We start from the raw sequence: 25,136 nt of genomic DNA, 5'->3' as shown, positions 1-25,136 counted from the left end.
CAGATACAGACAACACAGCAGAAATCCCTACGGGCTGGAGATCTCTTAACCGAGTGACACTCTGACTGTCATACCGTTTGAGCTCATTGGTTGTCTGGTATTCAAAGTACCCAATTCCTCCCCCGATCTCTTTTGTGGTACGCAGGTTTTGACACATCCCTTAATTCATTGTCAGAAATTCATGTCAAAAGTTTGATGCCAAGTTGGAAGTTTGATGCCAAAAGTAGTAGTTTAACTTTATTACATTAAGAAAGCAAGGCAGTGGATGAAAATGCTTCTGCAAGGGTTAAAATGTTCTCACAGTACAAACAGTGTGTATGGAGGAGACTGCTCAGTGATCCAGGTTATTTTACTCAATCCCGGTTCTACAATCAGGGAATACATCATCTGATCTAACTGGACTGTTACTTCTGGGCCTATATAAGAAGCTTGTGGGAAACACCATAAGTAAAAGATGATGCCCCCTTGTCCTGGTCACAGGCCTAGGTATAAAAAGATCTTTGGAGAGATCCTTGTGCTGCCCATTCAGTTATTTGTACATTGTAATGAGGTCTCCCCTCAGTCGTCTTTCTTCTAAGATGAATAACCCTTACTCTCCTCTGCATCCATTCCAGTGCAATCATGTCCTCTTTCTACTCTAAGTTCCTTTGCATACACCATGTCCTTTATAATATGGACTTTTAGTTGTTTGGGAATGACCTTATAACTCTGATCAGATTTATGGGCAGCACAATTGCCTCTCCAAGATCATTGCGAATGTCTTTACTCTTAAATATGGTGTTAACAAATGCTTCAGAGCAGCAAACTTCTAAAACTTCATTTAAGTTCCAAAGTTTTTTTTCAGAGAACAGCTACATTTTCCATTATCTTCCGAAAAGCAAAAAAGTTAATATGTTTTCAGAACCAAAACTAATACAAAAAGGTGTTTGCTGACCTTTATGTCTCACATTTTGTCTGAAGAAAATGAGTAAATTGTTTTCAGACTTTTCTGCAGAGAGAGAATCCCCTATCAATATTTGTTCATTCACAGCCCTGGAAAATCTAGCCTAAGGTCATGAGAAGCACAGGAAAGGCTTTTGAAAAAAGTCCACACACCTTTATTGAGAAAGAAGCTTAAATGAAAATACTGGGTAAGCTTGGGATGTCTCTTGGATTACACCTGCCACGAGTGCTACAGTTCAGTTACCTAACCACCGTCTACTGTACCCTACACTATTTAGTCTCATATGTCTGTGTTATTCCTTTTTAGAAGTAGAATAAATTTTAAAAAAAATTGACAACAAATGTTCACCGTTTGGGCCGTTTCCTTACACTCTGACAGTGTCCAGTTAGAAGATTTTGGGATTTATCTCAAACAAATTGTCAGTTACTGTTAAAAGTAAACTACCAGTAAGATTAACAAAAAACAAACTAAACAAACTAGGTAATCTTCAAACTAGGTGTTCTTCTTTAATCTTGACACGCCGGGATTACCTGAAAAAAGACTTATAATAAGAAGGCCGGAGCATGGGGACAAGATGTCTGGTGCTTCGGGCTGCTTATTATGCATGCCTTCTGTGGAGAGAGGGAGGTATCTATCACATAGGAGGCATGAATTTACGGGTCTCACTTCCCTCTCCAGCATGGGAATAATTAAAAGCCCGTAGCATCAGATATCTTGTCCCTGTGCTCCAGGCTGCTAATTATATGTCTTTTTTTCAGGCAATCCCGGCATGTCAAGATTAAAGAAGAACACTGATGGGAACAGAATGAAGAGGAGCGGAGGTGAGTATGTTTAGTTTGTTTTTTTGTTAAACATACTGGTAGTTTTCCTTTTAAACACACTAGAGTTGCTTTTCCCTAATGGTGAAAATTCAGTAGGATGTCTTTGGGAAGCCGTCTATATATAGCTTTAATGCCCCTGTCCTTAGACAGCTGTATCTGGCCCCAGGTCCCTATACAGGGTACTGAAATCCTGACCGCTGCCCATTTCCCAGAATTCTATATAAACCAGCCTCTCCCTGCACTCCCTGTTGGATCCTCGTGCCTTGTGCCTTAGGGAAAGCTTTGTCTCATGCCCTGCGTTGTTATTGTGATTTCCCGTTGTGACCCCGGTTCCGTTCCTGACTACGCTCCTCTGCTGCCTGCCTTGACCTATTGCTACGTTCCTGATTCTAATCCCGTGCTGCAAGTCCTGACCTCCTGCCTGTCCCCCACTACAATTCTGCTCAACATCACTGTACTTCGCCTTGGCTGCCACCATGGACCCTTGGAGCCTGACATTTGTAATACAGCACAGTGAAGATACTCCAATTCTCTTCTAACTAGCTTCACAGGGCCCAGGAGTAACATAGCTGAAGGGGAAAGGGCCCGGAGCAACGGCAGTGCAGTGGGGAGTACTGTTGTTGCTGTGGAGCTGGAGCCTTGTGGTGCCCTACTAATGTCTCCAAAGCTTAATTTGCATATTTTGCAAAGTTAACCTTTGGCACAATAGGTTAAAGAGCATTTTTCTTATTAGAAGTGCCAAGAAAGCTAAATGGGTCAAATAGGTTTTGTGAAGTGGGGATACATTTTACAGTGTAGTTATTATGCAGTATGGTGATTCATACTAAAGCCTGTGCAGATTCTAACATTTACAGATTTAGTAACAGATGAGAATCTCATCCATGTGTTTAAAGAATAAAGAGTTTAATCTGAACCCATCTGGAAGGAGTTAGGTTGCTTTTTAATATTTAATGTATAGAATACCTGATTTTAACTTTGGATTTATATAGAAATGCTTCAAATTCTTGAGGAGGAATTAAAGTATCAGTATGTATCTAAATTATATAAGAAGGTATATATTAAGCAGACAAAAATACAAGTTTATCTAAAATATGGCTTCATGGTAAACTCACATATTAAAGATACAAATATTAATATTCAAATAGTGGTCTTGTCTAAATATACTGATACAGAAAGGGCTGCATTGTTTACCTCCCTTAGCGGCAATGTTGCTAGTACTTTTCGAAGGTGCTATCTAGTGGAAATACTATGGCTGGTAAGAATGAAGCCATTGTGACATGGGATTGATTGTGGCACAACTACCTCTCTTGATTGACTGCATTGTAATATGTATTTGCTAGGCAGAAAATTAGCTGGCAGCCATTGTTGGCTTTGTGGCAAGCACAGTAACTGATACAAATGACCACATTTTATAACCTCATAGAAGGCACCGTGACTAGCAATCATAGCACTGTGGCTGTCACTCATACTGAGGCCGTACCGTTGTTGGAGCACTTAGGTTGACATTCATGCAAATATTGGGGAAATTCATCAAACCACTTACACCAAACTTCTGCTGCCATTTGGACTCATTGGCTGTTTAAATTTCCTTACACCAAATTTAACAAGGCCTTTAGATGATTTTCGGACACTTTCCCCAATGATACTTCAAACGTGATGTGCACCAGAAATAAAGTTGGTACACAAAAATTAAACAAAGTAAACTATACCAACTAATAGATGTGGCAAAGTCTTAAACCCAGGGGCGCTGCTAGGGTGGTAAAAGATTTGGGGCATGGGCCCCAATGCATGTGTATCGCATTTTCAGTAATACCTCCTCCTTTACATAACCCTCTCACATTTGGTTGTGCCAATAACAATATTACTGAGGGTATACACAGCTGCCCTAAGGCCCCTTCTACACTTGCGTTTTTCACGCACGTGTTCTGTGCGTGCTTTGACGTGCAGAACTTGCATTGCACTCCATTGTGGATCCATTTTAATCAATGGGCTTTTTTAGACTTGCATTTTTTTTAATGCACATTTAAATCTCAGCATGTTCTACTTTTGCAAGTCACGCATGTGAAAAATGCACCATACAAATCTATGGAGGCGCATCAAAAATGCATTGCACTCTGAGACACATGCAAGTCCAATGCAAGTGTAATGTGTTTTTCATACATCAATTGCCATTGAAAAGATAGACCTCAGCCCTGAGTCCTTTTCACATGTGTATCTGCACAGGAAAAATGCATTGAAAACGCATGTGAAAAACTGAGACACTGAACAAACTCTGACTGAAAACTGATTGAACTCTGATACAAATTGTCAGTTTTTCACTGACCAAACCCTGATCAGACTCTGACGTGATCTGCAGCGCAAGTGTGGAAGGGGCCTAACATTCTCCCAAAATACTGTAAAGCTGCGCTCACACCTTTGCATCTAAACAAATACAAGAGACCAGGTGCTTGTTATCCATCGCATAACCATCACTGGAAACTCATGTGTGAGCAAACCGAGGCCCCATCCTACTGCCACATGTAAACACGCCCCAAGAAATGTCCCCACAGCCGGCCTGTAATGTCCCCATTAATGTCCCCACACACAGCCCCCTGTAATGTCCCCCAGTAATGTTCCCACAGACAGGCCCCTGTAATGTCCCCACACACAGCCCCCCTGTAATGTCCCCACACACAGCCCCCTGTAATGTCCCCACACACAGCCCCCCTGTAATGTTCCCAGTAATGTCCCCTCACACAGCCCCCCTGTAATGTTGCCAGTAATGTCACCACACACAGCCCCCCTGTAGTGTCCCCATTAATGTCCCCACAGACACCCCCCTGTAATGTCCCCCAGTAATGTCCCCCAGTAATGTCCCCAAACACAGCACCCCTGTAATGTTCCCCTGTAATGTCCCCCACACACAGTCCCCAGAAATGTCCCCAAACACAGCCGCCTTTTAGTGTCCTCCTGTAACGCCCCCACACAGATCCCCCTGTAATGTCCCCACACACAGCCCTCCTGTAATGTGCTCCATACAGATCTCCCTATGCTCTCCCTCTAACCTCAATCATGCAGCTCTGTGCACTGCTTCCCCCTGCAGGTCATGTGATCATGACATCATCACAGGTCCTGCAGAGGAAGCAGTATACACTGTGCTCTGTGCACTGTGCAGCTTCTCACAAATGTCCTGCGGACCTAGGGAGATACGGGGCACGAGCCCTGGATCTTTTGATCTAGCAACGCCCCTGCTTAAACCACACCATAATTACCATCTAGCATCGGACACAGTGATAAATCTGAAGCGGCAAAAAAATGGTCTCGTCTACTCCTACTCTGCACTGGTCTAATGTAAGACAAATTGATTGATTGATTTTAGAAGTAAGTACATTTTGTCATGATTGCCTTGGTCACCATGTGAATTCTTTTCCTCATTTGGAGATAATATCATCCTTCCCACACAAGACATTGCACGGAAAAAAAAGACTTTACTAAGAAAAATGTTAACATGGCCCATAGTAACTAACCCTTTGTGGCCTCTGTTATCATATATAAAACTCTGATAATTTTTCTTGTTCTCGTGCAAAAAGGCAATTCTTTATGAAATTGCACCAGAAGTCACACTTTTTTAAAATATGTGTGTGTAGAAAATTTAAAATTGACACTTCACACATTATACATTTTCAGTAAACTTTATCTTGTCTTTCTAACAACATTTTGATAATTGTCAAATGTTTAAACCCTTTGAACCCGATCTTGACACGTGCCATAAACTATTTCTTCAGTAAAATTGGACAAATATAATGAAAATGTATCTTCTATGGATAAAGATCTTTTCTGTCTGTAGCTTGTAGCTTAACTTTCCTCACAATGTGATGTGTTGTTTGCAGGCAGAAAGTGTCTCTGTGAGCTCATCCAGGAATACAAGGATGGGGACTAGATGCAGAGAGGAGTTTAGGGCAGCATGAGACTGAAGAACAAGATGGCTGCCGACCCTAATCTCAGAAGATACTGGTTCGGGTCTAGGGTCAACCAAAATTGTGTACACCAGGACTGATAGAAAGAGGTTGGAATTATATCTAAGAAATGCTGTATTTTTGTAAATAACAGTGAATTAGAGAACGTGTTATTTTGTTATCCTGAATATTTTTAAGAAACTTGTCTTTGTGGGAATACCCCTTTCAGTGGTTAAAGTTTTCTACATCTAAACCTACTGATGCAATTACAATACCACCTATGTCCTTACATAACTAATTGTTAATTATTTCTATACATGTAACATATCCATAAGTGTTCTGTGGAAGTGCCAGTCTTTTAGCAAAGGACATTGTGCAGTATATTTAATTATATGGCCTTTATTTTTACAATCTGTCTGGCAGGCGTACATTTCACATACTTAACACCTACAATTAACTCATAGATTAAGGGATTCAGGCTCATTTATTCTCTAACCTTTATCAGTCTAGTCCAGCAAGATAAGACTTTCATTTGTCTGATAGCAAGAGCCAGAATGGGTATTTTGGCTCCCATTCAAGTCTTTACGTTGCTAGTTATAGCTGCAGTATATATATAAAGCCATGGTGACAGATAAGCAGAGGCCTCTATTTTTGATATGCATGAAACACGTCGTGCTATGTGACATACAGTACAACAAACCTCTAGGACACATAACATTACTGCAATATTTGTTTTGCAATTCAGGTTTGAGTTTTCTTTGAGCTCTCTAGTCCAAAGAATGAAGGACAAGGATACTTGGGTTATGTTCCTGATTGGAGAGACTGATGTTTTTTGTTAGGACCGCCACATTTGTTTAAACTACGATATTCTCAAGATGTTTGCAAATAAGTTTTACTTGCACGAGAACGACAAATGGGACACACCTATAAAATAGTGACGTGCAACAAATATTCACATAACTGGATGTAAGGAAAAGCATCAAACAATTTCATTTTTATTCTCAATTAAGAGAAAATAAAATAACCTAATTTAGTTTTAATTTATAGATATAAATGGAAATTCCAGTCAGTTATAAAAACAGTCATATTGATACTTGTAGGCCAATACTTTTTTGGAGAGAAAAAAGTTTGCAAAATATGCAACACATGGCAACACAGGCAGGGGTTAAAACATAGCCAAAAGATGTAGGCACTGCTTTCCATTCTGCATCTCCTACTAATCCCCACCCATTGTTGCAACAAGACAGTATGATAGAGCCAGGCAGCGGCATTGCAAAATATAGAGCAGGTCCTGTGTTTGTACTGAGTTTAAAAATTTCAATCTAACCGGAGCTCATAAGTAATTCATCGATCTTCTATCCAGCATTGTAAAATTCTTTTTCACTCGTACGCTACTCCAACCAACTATCACATTTGGGAATAAGCCACCATTCAAACATGAAACCGCTGCGTTTTCTCTCTCGTCCCAAACTCCTCCATTAACTATATATAAGAGACATATCCGGACATGGCGTAGACGGTTTCAACAAGTAAAAATTTTTATTTTTGGTTCTACTCACATAAAAACTGTGTAAAATGCGCATATCAGAGTTTATCCACAAGGATGACAGTCATTGCTCGACCCAGGGTTTAGCCTCTCAGCGTCTTCCGGGACCATCGTCGTAGCTCTTGTGGGAGAAGGTGCAGCATCGCATTCTAAATTATTCTGCAGTTTGTACTGAGTTGCAGCACCGATGCTTGGCTTCGAATTGAGAGGGAAAAGGTGATGCCCGGGTTCTGTCCTGGGTGAGCACAAAGCGTTTGCTTGAGGCATAAGGCTGTTGATGAGTGGAAAATCAATTGGATGAGTGACCTCTCCTAGTGATTCCTGGGGTGTCCAAAGACACACGGGAATTTTACTTTAGTGGGAACCAGGAGTTATTTAACTGGCCCAGTTTAGACCCCCATTACATTTTTTAGCTGCTAACCGCTTTTTAGTTGGCCATGTATTGCTCTTTGATTATTGATGATTATGGACTGCTTTAAAGAGTATAAGTAAAGTTTCATGTTTTTATGCTTGTGGTTATTGACTTTCTAACATTTATTTACATCTCTGTACTGACTGTGATAGTTTTACAATCAGTAATTGCAAGTGTATCCTATAATGTTTTATAGTTTTCTTTGCTGGCCATAGACTTAAATTGGCTGTTGGCTTACCCCTCTCCATTAGACATGGCTTTACTATAATCCTCCTAGATATCCTTGTGGGTTGCATGCCAGAGCTATATAGCACCATAGTCTTCAGGAGACTGTAGAGCAGGGGGTCTGTTACAGTAGATTTTTTATTGTTCATCATAAAGAAACCAGAAAGTCAAATTAATATAAGTATAAAAACACAGAAAAGTATGAATATTATTATAAAATGTAAAAGAAATGCATCTATATTTTGCTTAAACTAATTTTCTTGATTCCTATATTTATCATGATGCACCAAAACATTGTATTTGAGAGAGTTCAAAGTAAGTTGTATGAGCTCGTAAGCATGTTTCATTGTCTATGTAAAATTAATAAGGTTACAATATTGATCCAACATCTAGCTAATGTGTGTTAAGTACATGCCTTTACTGCCCTTTATCTATCTTGCATTTACCTAATGTCACTCATTATAAGTGGTTGTCATAATCTGAAGAAACTCCCTTTCCAAGAATAAGGAATACAGTTTCTGTATATCATTTTTCTTCCAAATGTCCCCTAATATGTCACATGAAATGTCAGACAGCTAGGGCCTCTACCTCTGGTGAAGAGCAGGTAAAACATAGATGGTCATTCTTCATTGCAATGAATGGGAGCTACATGTACTGCTAAGTATTATCACTCACCAATTTCCTTCACGTTCAGCTCAGATTTTTTTACTTTTTGCAGATGTTATGCAACCTTCACATCACTTTTAGAACACCCATTCTCCCATGTATCTTGGGTTAGATCAAGGAAAGATATGCCTTAAGAAAAGGCTTCAGGAATATGTTTGAATCTCCCTTGTGTCAAGATGCAATCCTCCTTTTGATCATAAAAGATGCACAAGAAAGTGCATCTCCCAAATAAGATGTGAAAGAGGTCTCAAACGTAATAATTGTGGAAGACATTTCACTGTGGAAGACATGTGTGTGGTGGCACTCGTGTGCCCCGACCTTCCACTCACCTCTCCCGGCTCCAGCGGCGATCCCCACGATGTCCGTGCTGAGGCACACGCGCTCCTGTGTCCTAGGGTGCGCACACCGCTATTTGGTGCTGGCCAACTGCTTGCCATTATAAATTCCAGCGCCTTATGTCCCCTGCCGGATCTTTGTGCTTTTATGCCTGAGAGAAAGCTGTATTCCAAGCCCTCTGCGATTATCCTGATTTCTCGTTGTGACCTCAATTATGTTCCTTACTCCGATCCCGTGCTGCCTGTCCTGACCTATTGCTATGTTCCAGACTCCAATCCCGTGCTGCCTGTCTCAACCTCCTGCCTGTCCCCAACCACGATTTTGCCTGATGATTCTGTACTACGCCGCAACAAGTCCAACCTGCTTTGTGGCCACTTAGACTACGGTCCCAGGTTTCGGCATACGTCATCGTCCGCAGTGGTGCAGAGGATCCACTACCACCAATCCTGACTATATATATGTTTCTATTTCTATTTTCTTTTTTTTTTTTTTGAAGAATCAAACTTACAATATAAGACATCAATTGCAATTGGTGTTTTTGGACCCTCAAATTACCTGAAATATTAAGACATTGGGGTATTGGGGTATTGATGTACACTAAACCCACAAAATATTTCTGTTGAGTTTCCATTAAAGGGAACCTGTCACCAGGATTTCACGTTTTGCCCTGATGACAGCTTCCTTGTCATCACCACTCTCATTAATAAATTCTAATATCCCCAAAATGGTGTGGTAAAAAAATCTAACTCAATCCAAAAAAAACAAGACCTCATACAGCTATGAAGACTGAAAATTGAAATCGCTAAGAGGTGAGTTAATGTTCAAGTAAACTTTTTTTTAAATTTCTTCTCATTACATAGCCCATATACCGCAAATAAAAAAAGTTTGCTAATGCTAGACTTTATAGACACCATTAGGGATTTCTGGGAGTTCTTCTGTGGGACCAGAACTATCAAGAATTATCACAGTAAAATATTACAGTATAGTAGATCAGGGTATTCTAATAATATGAGCCTTAAGCCAAATCTTAAAGGGGTATTCCCACTTCGACAAATTAATTTTATTGTTTGTATGATGAAAAATAATACAATTTTTAAATATAGTTTCTGTATTAATTCCTCATGGTTTGCTAAATCTTGCTGTCATTCTATGTTTACTTCCTGTGGACAGAAATCTGACCATGGTCACACAGGTGCACTGCTTGTTATATCACGCAGTTCTGCTAATACTCTGTGATACTAATGAGCCGTGCACCTGTGTGACCATGGTCAGATTTTTATCCACTGGAAATAAACAATTAAGCTTTCTATAGCAGGACAGCAAGCAGAGATCTAGAAAACAGGGAGGAATTGATACATAAAGTATACTGGAAAATTGTATTACTTTTCATTATTCAAACAATATTAGTTACTTGTTGAAATGGGAATACCCCTTTAAGAAGGTTAGGGATGAGCGATTCATTCAAAATTCTATTAGCAGAAGCTTTGTTAAATTTTTCAAAGGATTTGATGCGGGTCTCTCATCTCTAATTCCTCACATGTACTCCCCCATTTGGTCAGCCGCTACTGGGACAAAGTGTATAAATGTATATATCAATGAAAATAAATGTGTGGGCATAAGTGTATAAATGTGTGAGTGTATAAATATGTTTATTTTCTGAGGGGGTAGGTGGCCCAATTCAAAAGTCTGCTATGGACCCTCCCCCTCCCACTATAAGCTCTCCTCCGAATGACAGTAATAGCTAACTGGCATTTTCAGCGATTCAGAAAAGATTTAGATATGTAAAAAAAGCTAGGTTTGTACTGAATCTACGAAACAACAAATAAATTTGTTTGTTACGATTTAGTATGTAGGTCCATTAACTATAAATACTAACATACAGTTGGTTAACCATTTGCCTTGATTACAGGCACCAATGGCTTACCCTGTAAAACTGTACATCTTGCTATGTCTCTGCACAGCCAGTTAGTGGCTGCTCTTGTCAAAATGATGGGGTTTTAAGATTTTGGACCCCAACTCAAAATCTCTAACAGGGCCCCCAACATAACATGTGTCAAAACCGATGTGTCCTTATGATTCCCTCCACGTTCCAAGGCCCTGGCACTTATCTACATCAGCACACACTGTTCCTGTCTGTGAGCTGATCCAACATTGATGTCTGTTAGCAGAGATTGATACGTGGAGGAGGAGATTACATCTTGGCAATTCTCCATCTATAACACAACCGCCATATGAGGACCTCTTGTGGATGAATGCCCCAAATGAGCAGAGTTACAAGTATCCAAGTAAATAACAGTAATGCTTTTATTTATGTGTTTTGTTTTATTTTCCTTGTATTGTTGGTGCAGAACATTCCATGTATTATTAGTGATCCATTTTCAACTAACCACATGACAGCTTCTAACAGTCAACAAATCTGTTTCATCCAAGACAGTGCACAGCCTTAGTAGTCATAGATTTCTTCCTTCTATGCTTCTTTTATGTCAGGAAATGGACACTTTTATGCCAGTTGTTCAGTGAGTTCATAGTTTTATTAAATACAGACATCTGGATCGGGGGTTCTCCTTGTACCTGTTTCACACTTAAACAAACACAGAAATTTATGAAACTTAGGATCAAACATATTTCTTCCAGCCGCAGTCCTGCCTCTTATCCTACTCCTCTGGCCATGAGTTCTTTACAACTAATCCTGTTCTCTACAAGGGAGAAGGCAGAGGCCGTCCGGACTTGGAGGAATATACAAACTGCAGAAGATAACTGGGGGAGAGGAAATGGTTAAGGAGCCGAGTCCTTCCTTTGCCCCCAAGGCAGAGTCTTTTTGATGTATGTGCTTGAGTTTGGCAGTGGATCAGCTTGCTCTGTGTTTTATGTTTCTCTGTTCTGCCTCTTTTGTCTTCAGCAGGAGGTGGAGATTATCCATCCCACCCAGCCACAGTCTGTGACAGGAGAAGCATAGATGAAGTTGTGATCTCAGACTGAAAGTTCACTGCATGGAGGTGCTGTGCAGAAGTTTGTCTCAAGCCTACACTTCCTCATGATCTGGGATCTCTGTGCTCACAGGAAACATCTCAGAGCTCCATCAGCTGCTTTACCTGGTAATGTACATTTCTGATCTTTCTTCATAAATGTCCTTTGAATCGCCGCCTCTATCCAGCGCCAAGGAGGTTATTGTTGAGCAATAGCAGTTTTGCCTTCTTTACTCATTTTATTAATAATATGTTGTCTGGAGTTTGATCCGAGGAAGTCATTATCATTAGATTGTCTATCTTCATTTCTGGTTAAGTGAAAACTAACTAATCCTGTAATTGCAGTCATTAAGTCATGGCTGTAAAATAGAATCTGTATGTCCTTAGGTATGTGCATATAATAAGCATAGAAGGAGACATGTACATTTATTTTATTCCAACTGTAAACTATTTACTGTAGACTCTTTGTTTCTAGGAAATAATTCTTATGAATGAACCTAGAGTCACTCCATCAGTCCCTGTTCATAGAACCATCGTAACACTCACAATACAGCATATATATCTTATACTTTGTAACGGCATTATGGGGGCATTTATACATTAAAAAACAGATACATGAAATTATTTTTGAAATGTATTTATTCTGGACCACATAGATGATGTATATTAATGTTAATGTGCCTTATTCCAGATTAAATTAATAGGTTTCTAAGAATAATATCATATAATAATGTATGCATTTACCCATTCCGTCATATTGTCCAGTGTCTTTAGAATCAAAAAGATTGAAAAAAATCTTGCAAACTTCCTTCAACTCCCCGTATGAACTGATTTGTATGGGAGCTATTTGCATTTATGTTTTTTTTTCCGTGCTGATTTGTAAACTGTAAAAAGTGATATATTACCTGATACATTTTGCATTTGATATGTGTAAAGTACAGATATATCAGCATTTAGTTTGTCATTCAATATTTATGATACTACAGTACTTTACCCCATCTTAATCACTGGAAAGAGTAGTTAAGTCTGTTTTTTATGTTTGTATGTTTATATTGTATGTTTTATACAGACTTTAGTATAGGACAAGGTATTAATAGTCATAATAGATCTGTTATTTCTTGGGCCAAATGCAAAAGGTATGTCTGGGGGGGAGGGGGGCAAATTTATAAAAATCCAGAAATCTAATGCTACCTGCTCTGATATAGCTTTAAACCGTACTGTCATCCTGAGGATGTTGATACACAGTAGGGATGTGGATTACCATCCCAGCTTCACCAATCCAGCTAGTCTGGAAGAATTGGCGACATTCCACCACCGTGTGGGACCCCCTGATCACTGGTGCCCTGAAAATTGCATGAGCTTGCGCAAATGTTTTTGTACAAAATATAGTATAGTAAAATATAGTAAAACTATAGTGTTATATGTAGATCCAGAGAGTACGATACAGTAAGATGCTAATATAGTGTCGGTATAATAGCACATTATATATTAGAAGTTTTGAGGATGATGGCTTTTGTAAGCATTACATTTCATTACATAGTGCACAGTTTTTTGTGTGAGAGAAAAAGGAAGAAGGATTGAGAGAGGAAAAAGAGAGAGAGAGAGAGAGAGAGAGAGAGTACCTGATTATACCACATTCCATTTGTGTTCCAGACATACTCATCCCATGGGGAGCAGCTTTCTCATACAACTTTGCTCTGGAGTGCTACATATAAATAGCCATATGAATACGGTTTAACCCGAATAGAACGTGTTTCCCAGGGTCACAATCCAAATATTTAGTTTGTGCTTTACAATGCAATCTTCAGGAGAGGGCAAAGGAGAGCCATAAAATAGCCATAATGTTCTCCTTGTGGGATTCTGGATCCCGGAGCGTCCATGATCTTTACTGCTGAGGGTTTGGGTTTAACTGTGACACATACATAGCATGGTACAGGCTGTATGTAGACGTGTGTGATTTACAAGTGGATTCTATATGGAATATAAATATTTACATTCATATAAATGACTTTACATATAAACAGACATATTGTCAAGAACTTGTTTGAGTGTATCATTATGGTTCCCATCAGTTTGTAACAAGCATTTACTACAGCGTGTCATAGATACAGAAATAGGCTTTTTCAGGACATAAAATGGTTAAAATGGTATTACTTATTGTGTCGATTATAAACACAGTATATAGTGACAATATATTCCACGGTACTGTGTGCAGGATATAATGTATCACACTGGTCATTGTCTTCAATGGAGCTCTTAATTGAATTCTCCCATTTTAGACATTTCACGGCAAATTAATTGACCATCTGGAATAATATGAGCATGGTTGACTTTGTGACATATTACTCTGATCTCAGAAGAGGATCAGTAAAACAGTCATTCCTAGTAAAAGACTTGGACAAATGGATAGTGCTAAGATTAGCATGTCAACCTCAGGCTAGGACACAAACTGCTTGGTATCCGGTACCCTATGTTCCCTCTTTGAAGATTCATCGAATCATACATACTATACCTAGAGTGCTGTCTTCTAAATCTGGTTTGAGAGCAGAAATATGATGGGATGTCAAAACTTTATTGCAGCAGTTCTGGAGTGTTTTGTACGTTGTTAGATTCCATTTTATACATTTTATGCAATGTCCAATATTTACCGGCTGTTGTAAGCTTCTTAAGATTTAGAATTACCGTATATACTCGAGTATAAGCCGACCTGAGTATAAGCCGAGACCCCTAATTTTGACACAAAAAACTGGAAAAACATATTGACTTGTGTATAAGCCGAGGGTGGGAAATGCATTGGTCACAGCCCCCCCAGTATATAGCCTGCCAGTCCCCTGTACTATATAGCCAGCCTGTCGGTGCCGTGATGGATGCCGGGGAGCGTCAGAAGGCGAGTTCACTTTTTTTTCCCTTGACTCGAGTATAAGCCGAGTTAGGGTTTTTCAGCACATTTATTGTGCTGAAAAACTAGGCTTATACTCGAGTATATATGGTAATTAAATCAGAGCAAAGAATATCACAGTACCATATACTAAAGGAAAGTTCACAGTAATAATTAATAATAATAATTCCTTTATTTATGTAGCGCACACAGATTATGCAGCGCTGCACAGAGCTTGCCACATCAGTCCCTGTACCCAATGGGGCTCACACTCTCATCAACCTACCAGTATGTTTTTGAGTGTGGGAGGAAACCGGAGGACACAGAGGAAACCCACACAAACATGGGGAGAACATACAAACTCTTTTCAGATGTTGACCCTGGTACTTGAACCCAGGTCCCGAGAACTGCAAGGCTGTAATGCTAACCACTAAGCCACCATGCTGCCCAGTGATAACATTGCCATCCAATGAGCAGCATTGACACCAATATTTATGCCTGTGGTCATGATGTGTTGATACTGTGATTTATTTTAAATCATATATGATGAAATTCAGTCTATAATAATTGTATAGCACGTCATGTCCCAATAACATATACTCTTACCTACGGTCCCATTCGTTCTCCCAAAGTCCCTGTTTTTATCAATCTGTTGTTTTAGAGGTTTTTTTTATATCCTTTGATGATCACTGTTTAGTGTGTATAAAATGCTGTGAATTTTCTGTTTCATGCATAACATCATGTCTGACGAAGAGAACTAGTATTCTCGAAAGCTCACCATCAAATATACTCAGTTAGCCTCAAAAAGGTATCGCCTGATTTCTTCACTCTTCTTCTGCTCTCCATGGCTAACACGATACAAATCTACACTACTTGCATGTTCTCCAAAATGCAGATTTGTCATTGAGATGATAATATACTTGGGTCATTGTTCGATCTCCCTTGTCTTAGGTGGTGAGATCCCTTTGTGGACACATTCCTGACATGACATTCTATAATCAATAATCAATTGTTGTGACGGAGACATTTCCCACTGTATCCCAATGCTTCAACTGAACACTTTACTGCGTCAATCTGCATCCCAATTGCATTCCATGTTTGTAAGATGTGTTTAGATCAAATATTATATTTTTCTTTAAGTCATTGCCTGATAGAATAACTAAAGCTACTTCTACATAATGAGCAGAGAAACGCCATCACAGCAATAAACTGTAAACAGATGTCACAGAAATAATATATGATTGATTGGGGTTAAGCCAGTAAAGTGGTTTGGAACAGAACTAGGGCAGAGCAGGGTAAGTGCAGGAATGTCCTATAGCTTCTAGCTTCTCACTGGTATTACAGCATATAAATGGACTTCTCATCACAAAGTACTTGTCTTTTAGGTTATATTAGAGCAGATAGCTGTGGTTCCCTTAATGTATTTGGAAAGCACTATGAATACTAAAAAGCATAGTATTTTGCATAACCAGCCTTCCATGGCATCAGTACTTACAGTTTTTGAAGGAATTGGATTAGTAGGTACTGATCCTCAGTAGACGTTGCATGCTCAAATCTTCCTGTCCCTTCATATAATACCCTGGTTTTAAGCAGAATATAGTTATTAATTACATTGGCTGAATCTTTGAGGTCTTGATTTGACAAGGAATTTACGGTAACACTTGTATGAAAACTTCTTCTTTTGAAAACATTATTCTGTTTTTTGTACACCTGTCTGGAATTTTTTTCTGCATTCTTTTGATTGTGAGTGAATTATGCAAGTGTGAAATAACTCAGGATCAGTGCAGGATTAAGTTTTTCAATCTTACAGGGGTTTGCCTATGAAAAAAAATTCTCAGATTTTAATCCCATATTGATGTTAAATAATACAATAACGATCATTTTAAACACCTTTACAAATTTACTTTACAATTTTTAAGTTGCATTGCTGTTTTAGCTCCTATAATTCAGTGATGGTAATTGTGGGCAGGGACTCTTTAAGCAGACACTACATGATTCCTCTGTGCTATAAAATGCTGTGTGCTGACAATGTGCTTAGATTATCAGGGTACAGGGTTATCTACACTTTTATTAAGCTTCTGAAAATTTTACTAGAATCTGATAAATAGAAAAAGTGAGATGAGATAGATCAGAGATGATGATATCCATGAGATGGATATAAAACACAAGGACACTGTCAGCTCTGCTGCATCACCTAAATCACACACAGAGTCAGCCCTGCTATATGCCTCCCTACCGGATAAAGACCCTATCCTGACTGTAGCAAGCCTTGCAATGCTTCTTTCTGGCAGGAGGTGTATGTGTCTAAACTGGTCTTCGAATGCAGGGGGAGGGGCTTGAAGCAGAGAGCACTGGGGTGTGCAGACAAGAGAAGCTATTCATGAAAAGAATCTGACCATAGTTAGAAGATTTACGGTCACCTCCCAGAGAAACCAAAATTGTAAACACCAGGACTGATATAGACAGGTTGGAATTTGATCTGTAAAATGCTGTATTTTTGTTAATAACAGTGAATTAGAGAATGTGTTATTTTGTTATCTTGAGTATATTTAAGAATCTTGTCCTTGTGGGAATACCCCTTTAAATTTATTTACAAGTTAGTCACTTGTACATAAAGGCACACAGTTTCAAGTGAATTTTGGAGTTCTGCCATTTATTTGTTTGGATGAACGTGGTCTATTTCATGGGCTTTGCACTGGGTACGTCTTAAGTTTGAATATGCTGCTTTTTCTTTTAATTTATTTAAATATATACATACATATAGATGTATATGCACACAATTTAAAAGCTATCATATACTAAATATTAAAATAAAGGCTATTTTGTGACAGTGTGCAAACAATTTCTGGCATCTCCTTGGGTTTGTAAACTTGTACATAACATTTCTCTGTTTATTGTTCCAGGTAAGCAGAAGGAGAGCTCCTAGTTCCCCAGAAGTGGTTCTCTTTTAGTTTGTGGACATTAGAGAGACATGGGCTCTGTTATCCTGAGAGTTATTGTGCTGCTGGCTTTCACTGGACTTGCTATCAGTAAAAATGCCGGAGAATACTTCCATAATCGGACTGACACCTTAGCTGACTTCACCATGAACAGGAACAGTTCTCAACCTTCTGGAAGACCAAATGGTAGCATGATCATGTGTCCTGAGAGGTTTAAAATCAACTATGTCTTTAAGTACATAAACACTACCTTATCTTGTGCTATTTTCATCATTGGAATGATTGGGAATGCAACTCTTCTCCGAATAATCTACCAGAACAAGTGCATGAGGAACGGACCAAATGCTCTAATAGCCAGCCTGGCACTTGGAGACCTTATCTACATTGTCATTAGCATTCCCATTATTGTGTTTAAGGTAAGACAATTCTTATGACATGTTTCATCTTTTCTCAGAAGTGTTTTCTAGTGAAAGGCTCGGTAACTGTTCATACATCACCAATACACTAAGTTGGTAATTTTGTTAGCAATTGCAGACCTTGAGATGTTGTTTAATTGCAATAATCTCTCAGTAAGTCCCTCATGACATCAAATTTTTTCAGTGGTCTTCTTACTATATAGACAGACTTTTTTTTTTAATGTAATTCATGAATGTATTCTCTAAACTCAAGCATTTGTTATCACTGGAGGAAGTTGCACATGACCAGACATATAACACTTAATTACATAACAGCCATTCAGATTAACTACTGCCCATATAATGCAGAGCAGGGACCACTCTTTATAGCAGCTCTCTTTATTGGCTCATATATATATATACATATATATATATATATGTACTGAGGTTATCCTACATGAACAGAAAATGGTGCTGATATCAGCTCAAATCAAACTAATTTGCAGGGATATAAATTCCCTTATGAAGGTTTCCCAAACCAGTATGAATGTAGAGAATGGAGCTGAATCAACTGTTAAATGATCTTTAAAGGGAACCTGTCATCAAGAACAGGCACAATAAACCTTACTCTCCCCCCACACTGTGACTTTCTTGAAAAGTGCAGGCAATCCAGCTTAAATCTGCCTCCTCCCATCAGTAAAATCATTCCCAAACATTTTCTCCCTTTGTTTATGTGGCTCCGCCAACCGATGCTTGGCTCTGCGGAGTACCTGAAATCGTGAGAAGATGTGTAGTTTCCCCTCACAGTGCTCACTGCTAAATTCCCCATGCAGTAACATAGTGTATAGGGTTTGAAAAAGACGAAAGGCCATCAAGTCCAAAGTTTGATAAGTGAGAGGGACAGCATTCTGGTAAGGACAGAAAGTGGACAGGGAGAGGACTTCCTTTCTACTAAGGCCAAGACATGAAGAGACACTGAGCAGCCAATCAAAAGAAGGTGGTTTATTGGCTGTCTTTGGCTCTTTCTGTTGGACCTTGCACATTTTTTCTAGTCCACGTGACCTTTTTGTGGCGCAGCTGCACTAGACATCATACGACACAAATGTCTGCACCAAAGGGGGCGTTCCTGTGCTCAGTTGGACCGTGAACTACATTTAACATGCAAAGTCCAACAGAAATGTGTCTCACAGCCCATTAAAGGTGCACCAATAAAAAAAGTTGTGCACTCTGTCAGAGCTGTACAGAGGACCCCAGGTTCATGAAGAATAGGCGCCAGAAATCCTGAATCTGTTGCCCTTTGCACATAGTGCAGTTTCCAATAATCTTAGTAAATGTACCCCTTTGTCTACTAATTTGCATATCAGAAAAACATCTGTAATTGAGATACAGTGCCTCCATGGCAGATCATTTTAGGTGATATGGGGAGGACTTTTAACCCTTTACTAGCAGGTGTGAGGGGTAATGTCTTCTTTAAGACTCCTCTGCACATATAGCCTTCTTATTACCTATTACTGCACCAATAGGCAGGATTTTCAAAACTTTTAACTTTATCATTAACATACATTAAATGTTTTTACCCTAACATAAACTTACACAGCAGATTTACTGTTCAATTGTCTCACAATTAAATGTAAGCTTGTGGTGGGAGCTCATGCTAGACATTTTTTATCTGCCTTTTTCTACTCCTATTTACTGTCTTGAAGTAAATGTTGGTAAACATCAAATGTGTCTCAGATGATGGCAAGAAAAGTTGTGCAGATAGAATCTAAAATGGGCTGTGAACAACTTGCAACATCTGAGCATCCTATAGAAAGTGCCAGATTTGTTTTGTCTTTCAATGTGAGAGATCCTTGAGATTGCCTAAAGATGAGGTGAAGGGTCAACCATCTGCTGCCTTAAAATCCTGCACAAGAATGGAGAAATAGGAAAGGCTACAAAATAGTCTTCACAGAAAATAAGTTGGGGGATGGAAGTATGGATACTAGTATTTAATGTGTTTTACTTGACCTTGAAAATCCTGAAGATCTTAATTCCCTAATTGGTGATACATTAAGGCAAAAATCTTACAATTCCTGTCTCCCGAATAATTTTGTTTGCCTTTATAGCAAACCAATGGATACACCCTTGAGTTTCATGGCATTCAGTTGTAACTAATTTGTCTTTGTACAGCTCGGGACTATAGGAACCATATTAATAGTTGTGGGAAAGTGAAAGAGAATGTACAGTAACTGTAAACCCTGAGTATAGCAAACTGGGAGCCATGGTACAGCTGCATATGTCATTCTTTGTAAGGCCCCATCTTAGTTTCTATATGAATGCAATCAGAATGTTTATAGTAATCACAATTTTGGCCATAGCAGTATCAGTTCACATCTGAGAATATGACAAAACATCATGTCAGTATAAGAGGTCTAGTAGGTCACATCTGTATTGGGTTAACATTCACCTAACATATGGAGATCATTTTCACAGGGCATCAGCTGAAATGTCAGACTCAGATTTATTACAAGACCTCTTTTTCAGTAATGTTCTCTTTTTTTCTTGTCATTTAGCAGCGTATATATAACATTTATGATCATTACTAATATCTCAACCATGTGGGTGCCAATGTTGCTTACCCTAGTGACTTCATGTGTCCATGTTTACAAAAAGTTATCGAAAGGAAAGCTTTGTTTTCTAAACACTGTTACAATCTAATGATCAGAAACATCATGTGTTTATCTCAGCCAGAGACAGAAATAATACAAAGAACTGACTTTAATAGATCAACGGCAATGCGTGAAAGTACTGTTGGTCTATGATTTTATTGCCTCACCAGATAAAATTATTCAGGGGGCTCCTTCAACCACAGAAGTAGACCACATAATCTTACACATTGGATTGCCTGCTGCTGGGCCATGTCTATAAAGGGGTTGTCCGAGACTTTATAAAAAAAACAAAAGTGGCCAGGAGGGGGCTGCTTAAAAAAAATAAACATGTACTTACCTCAAGGTGTCCTCCGGGTGTCCCGTGCTGTTATCGCTCCAGTCTGTGGCCCATGTCAACAAACATGGGCAGCAAAGAATTAAGCTTCTAGCCGGACCAAACACCCATCTGTCCAGCATATGCAATGCTGTGAATAGGGATGGGTGGGCGTGGCCGTCCACCTCAGCCGGCCGGAAGCTGAAAGCAGCTCTGCTTCCTCGGCCATGTTTGATTACATGGGGCACAGACCAGAGCCATAGCAGCGTGGGACACCCCGCCAGGAGGTTAGAACATGTTTATTTTTTAAGCAGCCCCCTCCCGCCCAACTTTGTATTTTAGTAAAGTTTTGGACAACCCCTTTAAGCCTCCTATGGTTGGCCAGTCTTACCTTGTTTCAAAGTTTAGGCATTGTATATACTTTTCATGAGTTATTCAAATAATTTACCAGAATTTCATGAAAGCAACCAGTCAATGAATTTTTGCAGTTCAATATTGTTAATCAGTTCTGTTTTTTTAAGTAAATACATCAACCCAACCATAAGACAGCTCCAGTAAAGCCTAAGGACTACTCTTTTGTGTCCATGCTTTGAACTTGTTTAAGCTTATAATGCATTATACTGTATTTCACTATACTGAGCATTTCAAACACAACGTTTTCTGTAAAGTTATCGGAAATTAGATACTTTTACTCTATCCTATTAGTTTATCAGACTCTCCAAATGGTTTGTCATGTTTTATACACATTTGTAAAATAGAATTGGACTGCATTGATAAGAAATAGCAATACATCATTCATTTAAATTAGCTAAAATCTTTACTACAAGCTAATCTTAGATTGAACACGTTGACCATTTCCCATAACCAAGAACCACCAACAAGATCTGTGAGATACTATGAGAATTTCACATAGGTTCACATTGTTACTTTGTAGCTACAGGAACTGTCTTCATTAGTTTCCAGCTAGTCATTGACAGAGGGATAATTTGATTGAGGAAGTTCTCTTGAACTTTTTACAAGTGGTAGGTCAGATATCATTACTAGCAAGCTTAAAGATCACATTAAGAAGGCATATTCTACTTACAATTTCCACTCAAGTCCACACAATCCTTCAACCAGTGAAATCTAGTCTGTTATATATTTATCATTCTTCTTCTATGAATAAAAAGCTAACTAAATCTTGATAAACTATTTTTCTGTCAAATTAAAAAGTTTTGAATCTAAATGTATGTTAAATAAATAAAAGGAAACCTTCCACGGGGAATCTACCATCAGAAGTAGATCTGATGGTAGATTCCTCATGCCTACCTCTGGCCTAGTCTTTATTTAACTATGTTAAAAAAAAGTTATCAAACTAATATGTAAATTACTTGCTCCGACTCCCATAGAGTGTAACACACGCATGTGCTCTACATTGGTCACAGTGGCCTAATTTGTGGGAATTAAAAGACGTGAGGCTATGCACAGGTATGCTACTCTATGGGAGTCGAAGCTATGCCCCACTACCCTGTGCAGGTAATTTACATATTACTTTGATAAAAAAATGTGAAAGCTTACTTAGATTCCCAGACTTGTTAAATAAAGAATAGGGTGTAGGTAGGCATGAGGAGTCTACCATCAGATCTACTTTGGATTGTAGATTCCTCATGGTAGGTTTCCTTTAGAGTGGTTTTTGTGGCACCTTATGCTACTAATGTCCTACCTGTAGAATTGGTTCTAAATACTTGATCATAGAGCACCCCTAGAGTGAAGCTGTTATATATTGTTGTCTGAACCCTAAGAACAAAGCCATCTGCACCTTACCTGCTGGTCTCATTAAAGCGGTTGAGAGCTACGTTAGCTGCAAGGCTGGATGGTCAATAAATTATGGATGGGGCTGTGTCCTTCTAGTTCTTATAATAGGGTCGGTGGTGCCAGTAGTTGCACCGCCATTATCAACTACTTATGGCCTACCCTAAGGATAGGTCTATAGAAGTATTGGGGGTGAGAAAGTCTAGGTAGGTAGTATATGTGAAAGTGTCAGGGGTCAGGGAACTTCAGGAAGTCTCTTCCTACTGTAGGCCCCAGGGTGTATCCATGAAAACCCCTCTAATGCCAAGACACCAGGTTACCTAGCATCATAATGCCTCCATCACCTTTTTAAATTCAAATCATTATTTTCCAATTAAAAATACAAAATAATAACATAAAGAATATTCCTATATTATTTTCTACCACATCTAAATTACACACAGACATCTTCTTACCTATTCTTTCTTAGTTGGCCTAAACTAACTTCTGGTTAATGCAATTATGGTTGTATTCAATTACTTTTATTGAAGGAAATCTACCATCAAAATCCATCATGATAAACCAGGGACGATTACTCATAGATCCAGGCACTGTGACTGTGGTAATCTTCTTATACAAGAAGTGTCCCTGATTTAAGGACACTCGACTTACAGACGACCCCTAGTTACAGACAGACCGCTAGTCCCACTGTGACCTCTCGTGAAGCTCCCTGGAAGCTTTACTTTAGCCCCAGGCTACAATGATCATCTGTAAGGTGTCTGTGTCACTATTCCAGGTTTGTGGCATTACACACACAGAGCCATCCACATTTTATTAAAAAAAAATACACAATTCATCCACTGGGCCACTTTCTTCCAATGTTTATGTACCAGTTGTGATACGCACACGCACATTATAGGCACAATTTGTGGTGGAAAGTGAAGAGAAATTACATTCTGACCAGTCTAATGCTACATAGTTCCAAGACAGCATTTATGTGTATCCAGGATGCCTCTTTGATCACAAGCTTTTTTTTAATACAGGAATATCTTATAGCGCTAATTTTAGGAATAGTGCTCATGACTGGTTGAGGTTTAAAATTGGAAATAGTTATGTGTGGATCATATAGTTGGAGGCAGCCCATCCTTGTTCATGATCACAGCATAGGTCACTGAATTTAACAACAAACTGACATTCAATTTTATTAACAAATTTAAAGTGAGCCCTTAGCCAGTTTTTGTACAATGTGATAAGGTTGTCCTTCTTGAAGGGGCATTTTATAGGTGGTATTTGGTTGTATTAAGGTCCCCGTTCATGGATAGATATAATGGTATCCTGTATTGTTTGTAGGTTGACTTAAGCTTCGAGCTTTAAGTCAGTGCCTGTGTGTACAGTTTAGGCCAGTGATGGCGAACCTTTTAGAGACCGAGTGCCCAAACTACAACACAGACCCACTTATTTATCGCAAAGTGCCAACACAGAAATTTAATTTGTGATTTATACTCCCTTCTCTGTCACAGATTTCATTGATACCAGCACCTGATGTCACCAATAAAGCAGAAAATAGTCCCAGGTAGTCCTGTCACTTTAAAATATCTCTGTGCACAGCAAGTCCTGGGCTGTCTGGGACTGCAGGAAGATACCTGGAGTCATCTCTGGTGATGGCCTGAGTGCCCACAGAAAGGGATCTGAGTGCCACCTCTGGCACCAGTGCCATAGGTTAGCCATCACTGGTTTAGGCTATAGTATGTTCACATTGTAGGGCACTAAGACATTTAGCCTCTGGATAACAATGTTTCCCTTCAATTACAGCAACAAATATGTTTAATATGATCAGAAATAAAAATGCTGAATATATTTAAAAGTGTGTAAAACTGAATATAGAACTGTATGGTCACATAAAAGGTTCCAAAATAAGACATTATCCAAAGAAAGAAAGACTTGGGGACTAGTGCACTCTGGTGATAGGTTACCCTAAGGGATATAATCTTACATGTTACCTTGCTTATATTTAATGTACCCTTACATGTGCTGCATAGATTTTGTGTAACATTACATGTTTTGCTTGCATTTGATGTAACATGTATTGTTTTTATTTGGTTGACCCAGAATAATTTTTTTACGTATAATGAAAAAAAAATACCAAAAATTAAACATAATTCCAAGTCTTTTCAGTTTCCCATGTGGGGATTAAACTGAATGACAAAGATGAAAGAACCATTGTCTATTGAGAAAGTGAGTGGGTATAGCTCATTCAAGTGAAAAGATAAAGTGACTTATTAATGTGCCTGATATACTGTGTTGCATCTTATGTTGAAGGTTTATCATTGTGACCCTCCCGTA

The 25,136-nt window shown here is 38.9% G+C and overlaps 1 protein-coding gene across 3 annotated transcripts in view; it reads left to right on the top strand.

Moving 5' to 3' along the window:
• The first annotated feature begins 11,579 nt into the window (after positions 1-11,579).
• The window catches only part of EDNRA (endothelin receptor type A), a 51,096-nt gene continuing 37,539 nt past the window's right edge, over positions 11,580-25,136 (top strand). Inside the window, exons 1-3 of one of the 3 annotated variants that reach the window (XM_072121658.1) lie at positions 11,580-11,707; positions 11,784-11,979; positions 17,632-18,083. In XM_072121658.1, coding sequence (XP_071977759.1) covers positions 17,700-18,083 — 384 coding nt within the window. In that variant the 5' untranslated portion in view covers positions 11,580-11,707; positions 11,784-11,979; positions 17,632-17,699. Of the gene's footprint in view, positions 11,980-17,631; positions 18,084-25,136 lie in introns of all 3 variants that reach the window. The other 2 variants (XM_072121664.1, XM_072121650.1) reach the window with 2 other exon arrangements.

This window comes from Engystomops pustulosus, chromosome 1, assembly GCF_040894005.1.
Source record: "Engystomops pustulosus chromosome 1, aEngPut4.maternal, whole genome shotgun sequence".
In the NCBI taxonomy this organism is placed as follows: Eukaryota; Metazoa; Chordata; class Amphibia; order Anura; family Leptodactylidae; genus Engystomops; species Engystomops pustulosus.
The sequence above is the reverse complement of the archived record's forward strand: the minus strand, read 5'-3'. Positions and strand labels throughout refer to the sequence as shown.